General features: G+C 40.3%; 1 protein-coding gene across 1 annotated transcript; it reads left to right on the forward strand.

Annotated features, from left to right (window-relative positions):
• The first annotated feature begins 233 nt into the window (after window positions 1-233).
• On the forward strand, window positions 234-2,501 carry LOC105357229 (leukotriene B4 receptor 1-like). The gene is made up of 2 exons (XM_020714714.2): window positions 234-1,003; window positions 1,128-2,501. Exon 2 carries the CDS (start codon window positions 1,141-1,143, stop codon window positions 2,041-2,043), a length of 903 nt encoding a protein of 300 aa, XP_020570373.1. The 5' UTR covers window positions 234-1,003; window positions 1,128-1,140; the 3' UTR covers window positions 2,044-2,501.
• Window positions 2,502-8,350: the final 5,849 nt, after the last annotated feature.

Raw genomic sequence — 8,350 nt, forward strand, 5'->3', positions numbered from 1 at the left:
CTTTTGTTTGCTTGAAGATACAAAGCGGCAGGAGTTCATCAGAAATTCACCTCCGAGTTGTGGGTGGGACTGCTCGTGTGGAGCAACCCCGCCCCCATTCTCCTCCCCGTTGTGGAGTGGGGCAGGAAGCTTGTATCCTGCTCAGTTTATTTTCTAATAAACACAAATACACCCTTTTTCATCTGCTCCTAATTCACAATGGTTTGAATAATAAAATACTCAGACATGCAATTTTGAGCTTAATTTTTCATCAGAGATATGCCACAAGAACATTTTTAAAACACTATAAACACACATTTCATCATTGTGGGTCTTTAATGGGTTCAAGCCTAACACAACTACCGGTACTTTAGGGTGAAGACAGGTTAAACCCTGCATGGATCACCTGCAATCGCAATGTTCCCTTTGTCAAAGACAAACAGTAATAAAAGTTCTTGTTCTGATAAAAACGAATAAAAAAAGATGTCCAGTGTTTATCAACTGTAATTTATTATTGAAAAATTAAATTTTTTTGTCAAGGCTTGATAAAGGCTGGTGTTCTTTTCCTGCTTTTTCTATATTTCTCCAAAATCGTAGTTACTTAGATTTACAAGTTAGCAAACATGACAACTATGAGACATGTACGTTTCCGGTACAAAAAGTTGTGCTAACAACATAAAGGCTCGCATCAAATTAAGGCCTTGAAGGATTCACTTTGTTGGAAATGGTAAGGTGCAGATTGCCAACCTTCATAAAAAATAAAAATCAGCTAAGCCAAAAGCACAAACTGACATAAAAACCATTTGGGGTTGTAATGAAATTTTCATATGTTTTGCATAACTTCTACAGTCCGTTGTTCATATGTTTAAATGCTTCCCTTCTTAGAAGGGTGGGAGGAGTTCATTTTTCCATACGGTAAAACCTTTCACTGCTGTTTTAGAATCTCAGATATTTTGTTGGGCAGAATCACTCCCTGATTTACATTCTCTCCAGCAACACTGCAGCAAGGAGCTACTTAACTTTGGTATGTTCATTTAAGACATATTCTTAATAAATTCCAGAAAATTGTATGTTTTTACATTAAACAGGTAGTTATTCTTCATATCAAAACCTTTTAGTTTTTCCGTTCACATTTTTAATTATTTTAGGAAGCAAGGCATCATGGAGCAACTCAACCTGACTGCTGTAACTTTGGACAGCTCCTCCATCACTGGACGTCTCCCTTCTCCTTCCATGGACTCTGGAGGTGTGGTGCCTGCAGTGCTTATGTCTCTCTGCTTTCTGGTGGGACTTCCTGGAGCCCTTGCTGTCATCATTCTGAAGCCAAATTTTCAGCAGCTGTCCAGCATGACCCAGAGTTTGATGCTGAATCTGGCCGTGTCAGACTTGCTTGTCATGCTGACGGTCCCTCTATGGGTTTACAATCTGCTCTACGGTTGGATCTTCGGCTTGGTGGTCTGTAAAATCATAAGATATTACATGTACTGCTGTGTTTATGCAAGCTTGCTGACAATAGTTACTTTGAGCCTCCAGCGTTACATGCTTGTGGTGCACCAGCAGTTTTTCAATCAGACAAAAATGAGATTGATTTTGGTTTTGCTTTGGCTGGTTGCACTGATTCTTTCGATCCCTGCTTGTGTGGTTCATCAACTGACCCTTAACCAGGAGTTGGTGCAATGCAAGAATATGTACTCCTCCAGAGCCCAGAAGATGGCTATTTTTCTGGCAGAGTGCATAGTAGGATTTACTTCATTATTTATTATAACATTTTCATACATTCAGCTTTACAGGAAGTTGAAGCAAACTCCATTTTTTAACAACCCTCAGACATCCAGATTGGTTACCAGTATCATCATTGTGTTCATCTGCTTTTGGATTCCCTACTGTATTGCAGATGTTCTCAGAGTGGCAGCAACTGTCTTACAAAATGAGAGGCTTGAGAAAGTATTTGAAAACATGCAGGATATCACTGGAGCTATTATATACTTAAACAGCTGTCTGAATCCACTCCTTTATACATTCAATTCTCACATTTGTAAATGTGGGAGGCAGGTGAACCACTGACGTTGATGTTCTTCCACGGATTCTTAATCTCCACTGATTAAAAATTGTCAGATGACTTTATTCACAACACAATCTGGCTGTTTTGTCACAGCATTGTAGTTGGTGATGTACCTCAAGTTTCTTTATAAACTTTTAGCAATGTGACATGAATGTAAAGAAAATGTATTTGAATATTCAAATGACCTAAAATTTAAATAAAGTTCCATAGTAAGTCATAGATTCTAAAACAGCTTTATGAAAATTTAAAGTTGAAAATTATGTATTTAAAAGTCTCTATGTGTGAAATAAAATATAACTTTTTAAGCTTTACTTCATTACCATAACTTTGTAGAAGTCTATTCTATACAATTTATGAATATTTCATTAAAAAGTAAGTGAGAATAAGATTAGGAGGGAATAGATGTGTTTATCATAGCCTGGTTTAATGCAATTAATTCTTGTGTTAAAAACCAATCTGTTTGACGAAAAAGCATTTCAGTTTATTACTAAAACACTGTCGATATAATCCATTGTTATTTTTCAAAATTTGAAAAGTAAACTCTTTCAAAATAACAACTGTCTGTGTGTCTTTTATTCAAGTGTTTAGAGATCTTTCAGAAGATTTCAGTTGCCTTAGGGATATTTTTCAACTTATATTTTACTGGTTTGCTCATCTATTTTCTTATTTTTTTACTTGTCTTTACTTATAGGTTGTGTTAATTACTACACACAAACAATCGTAGTGAGAAACGGTTTTAAAAAAACTTCTTTTAAACAAATTGGGTAGAGAAGTGTATTGGACGCTCTGTCAAAATTAAGGACGTTTTTCACAATTGCTGTATTAACAGTTAAAATATTATCAATCCATCCATCCAAGAGAAGAACAACATCAAGGGCATCGGCAAGGGAGCCCTCGATTAATATGAGAATTGCAGCACTGGTCCACAATAACTGGGATTTGTGCCATTCTGAAATAGTGGAGATGGATCTGCAAAGCAAAGAAGCATGATCCACAGTCCAAACTTGAGCCCAAGCCATTCCTATTTCATATTAGAAATAAAAGCTAAAAGATGCAGCATTTTTCTCAATAGCAGAGAGTGAGAAGCTTGGTAAAGACTAGCGGCTTGTATGTTTTAACCCTGGACACAAAACAATGAGCCAAAAAAGAAAACATTTCATGGCCCAATTACTTTGAATTTTGGAGATAAATAAATAAAAAAATAAGAAAATGGGAAAGAATGAGGTCTGAGATGCTTTTGGGACCTCTAGTGTTATCCATTGCCACATGTCAAAATCTGGTTGGGACAGGCAGAAATCCAGCAAATGCAATGAGTGGCATTGCTGGGTGATGGTTGTTGGGGGTCTGTCAAGAAACTGTCCCCACACTGTCCTCCTTTCTCACATGAAAACTCATTAGGGTATAAGCTAAGGGGGTCGATCTGAAGTGCACTTTGGGGATGGGGCTACTTTGCAGGGGGTATGCAGAAATGAGCTGGATAAGCTTAATACCCTTTACAAATGGGCCTGTTGAGTCGGTCTAGCCTCATCCATCGCCAAGAAACTAAGCAGATGATGATCGGGTGAATTCTCCACATCTCTCCTCATTATTCACACAAAGATGACACAACTACAAAATTCACAATCAGCTTCCCAAGGTGATCAGCTGCCATGTGCACTGACGGATTAAAATATGGTGATCATTATGGACAAGCTGGGGGAGGAAGCTGATCAGCTTTGGCTTTCCTTGTAGGGAAATGCCGAAAGGAAAAGAAATTATTGACAGCACATGGGTGCTGAAGCCTCCCATATAGGAACAATAGAGTTCAGAGTAGGGGCACCTTTTATTACCCAGAAGCACTTTCTTACCCATTAGAAATCTGCCCCTGACCTGGAGGTCCAGTGTTACTAGGGGTACCTAGGGGGGCATAACATAAGTAAAGTTTTTAGCTACCAAATTTAAACAAACACACCAAACAAATGTCTCCATACAAAAGTATAACAAATTTATTTTACTAAATAAACAACCACCAACAAGAACTAAAAGTGAAGCTGTTAAGATGTAAAGATTAAAGTGCGCCCTTACTCAATGTGTTATGGTAAAGTTAGAACCTGTGTTTATGTGTGTGTTCATACAAGGTGCTTTACGGTAACCTGTTGACAGAGATGTCGGATGATTCTGCAGCAGAGCTGCGCATGTGCAATGTTCGGTGTGTATGGCAGACTCCATGATCCGAGGAGCATGTACTATGTCTTTCTCATGTGAATAAATGTGCCTGTTATGCACAAAAGAGAAAGTGGCTCTACGTTTCTTCATCACCACGCAAAGAGGACATGGAAGCAGACACCGTTCCCTCCATCCCTATAAAGGTTATGGGCCCAGGCGGACATTTTCACCGGTATGTGTACGGAGGAATGAATGAACGCTGAGTATCAAGCGGATTCCTTAAACGTCTAACGGACTTGCTAAGTATTCAAGCTGCCGTTAAGAAAGGTGAAATTTGGAGAAACAAAAGAAAGAGCTAAAGACAAGTTTGCTAAAGAAAAGAGCTGACGGAGCGAAGCACGAAAAAGGCGCGAAAAGCAAAGAGCGAACTAACAACATGGCTAACAGACTAGCAAGCCTTCAAACAGCCCAGGTAGTATTTGACGGTTCAAAGGAAAGATATGAACTGTGGAAAACACATTTTCTCGGACATTTACACAACTTGAAGCTTAAGTAAACCATCCTTAATGAACCTGTGACCGAAGAGCAGCTAGCTAATGATCAAAGCAAGAATGCCAACTGCTATGCGGAGCTAATACGGCTAATTGACGATAAGAGCTTGTCACTCAGACATGAAGCTGCGGACAGAGGCAGAGAAGCTCTGAAGATTCTGAGAGACCACTATTCGGGGAAGAGTAAACCCAGAATCATAAACCTCTACACAACGCTAACGAGGCTGAAGATGGCCGAAAATGAGTGCGTGACGGATTACGTGATAAGGGCGGAAAACACGATCACAGCTCTACGTGATGCCGGGGAGAATATGAGTGACGGACTGCTCATCGCCATGATCCTAGGTGGACTCCCCGACTCATTTAAACCACTCGCCGTGCACATAACTCAGAATGAAGATAAAGTAACTTTCACAGACTTCAAGAGGAGGTTAAGAGTCTATGAAGAGGCAGAAAAAAATGAGCAAGACAGAATCAACAGACAACGTAATGAAAACCTACGCAAAACAAGAACAGACGAAAAATAAAACTTGCACCTACCACAGAAAAGAAGAAGAGGCTGAAGTGACATGCTACAAATGTGGAAAAAGGACACATAGCAAAAAGATGCCAACAGAAGGTGTGGCGCAACTTTTGCAAAAGTAACACACATAAAGTGACAATATGTAAGAAAAGGGGGAGACAAAACGACATCCGGAAGGTGACAGAGGACGCAAGTGGAAGCACAGACCACTTCTTCAAGGCCAAAGCAGAGACACCAGCAAGCAGGGTGAAGATGAAGGGCATCATGGTCGACGCAGGCGCCACATCCCACATCGTGAATGAAAACAGGAAATTCACCAACTTTGATGAGTCCTTCAATCCAGAGAGGCACACAGTGGAGTTAGCTGACGGGACGAAGGTCAACGGGACAGCGCAACGCAGAGGAACAGCGTTGATACACCTGGTAGACTGCGATGGACAGCAGAACCTGGCATATCTGAGAGATGCCCTCTTCATGCCAGCGTACCCCCATGATATCGTCTCGGTGGCAAGAGCAGCAAATGAGGGGACAACCATCACATTCAAGAAAGGAGAAAGCCACCTGATAACAAAAAGCAGATGCAGGTTTGATATTCATGAAAATCTGTACTATTTACCCACTATTGAAGATGACAGTGACAAATGTAAAGCAATTCATGATGTTCAAGGTTGGCATGAAATCATGGGTCATTGCAATTTTGACGACATAGGAAAGTTGCAAAGTGTGGTGAAAGGAATGGAAGTAAAAGGGGATATGCATAAACAGGTGAACCCATGCAGAGTGTGTACAGAAGGTAAAACCACTCAGACAAGAAACAGGGAACCAGATGTAAAGGCTGAAAAACCACTACAACTAGTACATACAGATCTAGCTGGTCCTATGCAAACTAGTTTAGATGGGTACAGATACGCACAGTCTTTTACTGATGACTACACGGGGACCGTTTTTGTATATTTCCTTAAAGCTAAAAGTGATGCAGTTTGTGCGAATGAAAAGTTTATAGCGGATGTAGCACCATACGGTGAAATAAGGTGCATTCGTTCTGACAATGGCACTGAATTCACAAGTCAAGATTTTCAGACACTTATGACCAAAAACCGAATCAGACACGAAAGGTCTGCACCGTACTCACCTCATCAAAATGGCACAGCAGAAAGGGGCTGGCGTACTCTTTTGGAAATGAGCAGATGTTTACTGATGGAAAGCGGGTTGCCAGATAAGTTTTCGAACTACGCAATGCAGACAGCAGCTTATATCAGGAACAGGCGTTACAGCAGACGCACCAAGAAAACCGCTTATGAGATGTTAACAGGAAAACAACCAAATATTGCTAACATGCATAAATTTGGCTCCACATGTTTGGCTTACAAACAAGATAAAGGGAAGTTTGAGTCAAGATGTAATGAAGGAGTTTTTGTTGGATATGACAAATATAGCCCAGCTTACCTAGTCTATTACCCGAATGAAAGTAAAGTCCAGAAGCACAGGCTGGTAAAGTACATGAATAGGGCTACAAGTGAAAAAGAAACACAAACAACAGAACCATTTTTTGAGTGTGTTGATGGAATGTTTCCTAGAGAAACAAATGATGATGATCCAACAGAGATGGAAAAAGAAATGGATGAAAATGTTGACACTGACTGAGGTTCCTGAAACTCTCACAGAAGAGGCAGAGCAACCCTGTGTGGGGAAACCCCGGGAGACAACTCAAAGAAAGAATCCGACTCGAACCAAAAAGAAACCATCTTATCTCCAAGACTATGACACCGTAAGTAAGGACAATCTTCAAATGTGTGTAGACTTCTGTTACAGAGCAGTATGTGATCTCCCCAATACCTACCAGGAAGCAGTAGCATCAGCAGAGTCAGAGCAATGGAAGATTTCTATGGAGGAAGAAATTAAGTCACTGATAGACAACAAGACTTTCACCCTCACTAAGTTACCTGCAGGCAGGAAAGCAGTGGGGGGAAGGTGGGTCTATGCAGTTAAAACAGACGTTGACGGAGGTGATAAATTTAAAGCAAGGTTTGTGGCTAAAGGCCATAACCAGAAAGAAGGGACAGTTTTCAGTGAGACTTTTTCACCCACTGCAGACATGACAAGTGTAGGGATAGTGATGCAAAAAGCAGCACAGGAAGGTTTAATCCTACACCAAATGGATGTAAAGACAGCCTATTTGCATGCTCCAATAGACTGTGAAATATTTGTGGATCAACTAGAAGGTTTTGAGAAGAAAATGAAATCAGGTCCAAAACTGGTATGCAAGCTACATAAGTCACTTTACGGGCTAAAGCAATCAGGTCGAAACTGGAACTTATTGCTACACAAGTATTTGACGGAAAACAGTTTTGAACAGAATCCTGCAGATCACTGTCTCTATTCTATGAAAAGAGAGGATGAAAAAGTGATCCTTGTGATTTGGGTTGATGATATTATTCTGGCTGGAAGCAGCGAACTGGCTCTAAGTGATGTAAAGCAAATGTTAACTGACAGATTTAAAATGAAGGATTTGGGAAGATTGAAACACTTTTTGGGTATTGATTTCCATCAAAACGAAAACCAAGTCAAAATGTCGCAGAAAAGATAGATAAATAAGATTTTAGAAAGATTTGGAATGGAAGACTGCAAACCAAGGGAGACACCTTGTAAACAGAAACTGGTCTATTCTGACAATGGAAAGAAAATGACAGACATAAGGAAGTACAGGGAAGCAGTAGGAAGTCTAATCTACTTGTCAACTTGTACTAGGCCAGACCTGAGTTATATTGTGAGCAGACTCTCTCTGCATTTTGGGGATCCTACAGAAGAACACTGGAACAGTGTTAAACATGTTCTCAGGTATCTTAAAGGTACTCAGGAAAAGGAGTTGTGCTTTAACAAAAACTCTTCAGGTATTTTAGGCCTCCAGGTTTACTGTGACGCTGACTGGGCATCCAATGAAAAGGATAGGCGCAGTGTTTCAGGGTACTGTGTGAGTCTGAGTGAGAAAAGCTCACTCATTTCTTGGAAAACAAAAAGACAACCCACAGTGGCACTTTCAACATGTGAAGCAGAGTACATGTCTCTTGCAGCAGCTTTACAAGAGGTCAT

This window comes from Oryzias latipes, chromosome 24, assembly GCF_002234675.1.
Source record: "Oryzias latipes chromosome 24, ASM223467v1".
Taxonomy (NCBI): domain Eukaryota; kingdom Metazoa; phylum Chordata; class Actinopteri; order Beloniformes; family Adrianichthyidae; genus Oryzias; species Oryzias latipes.

Coding starts and splice junctions, on each gene's coding strand:
- LOC105357229 (XM_020714714.2), top strand. CDS start 1,141: ATGGAGCAACTCAACCTGACTGCTGTAACTTTGGACAGCTCCTCCATC.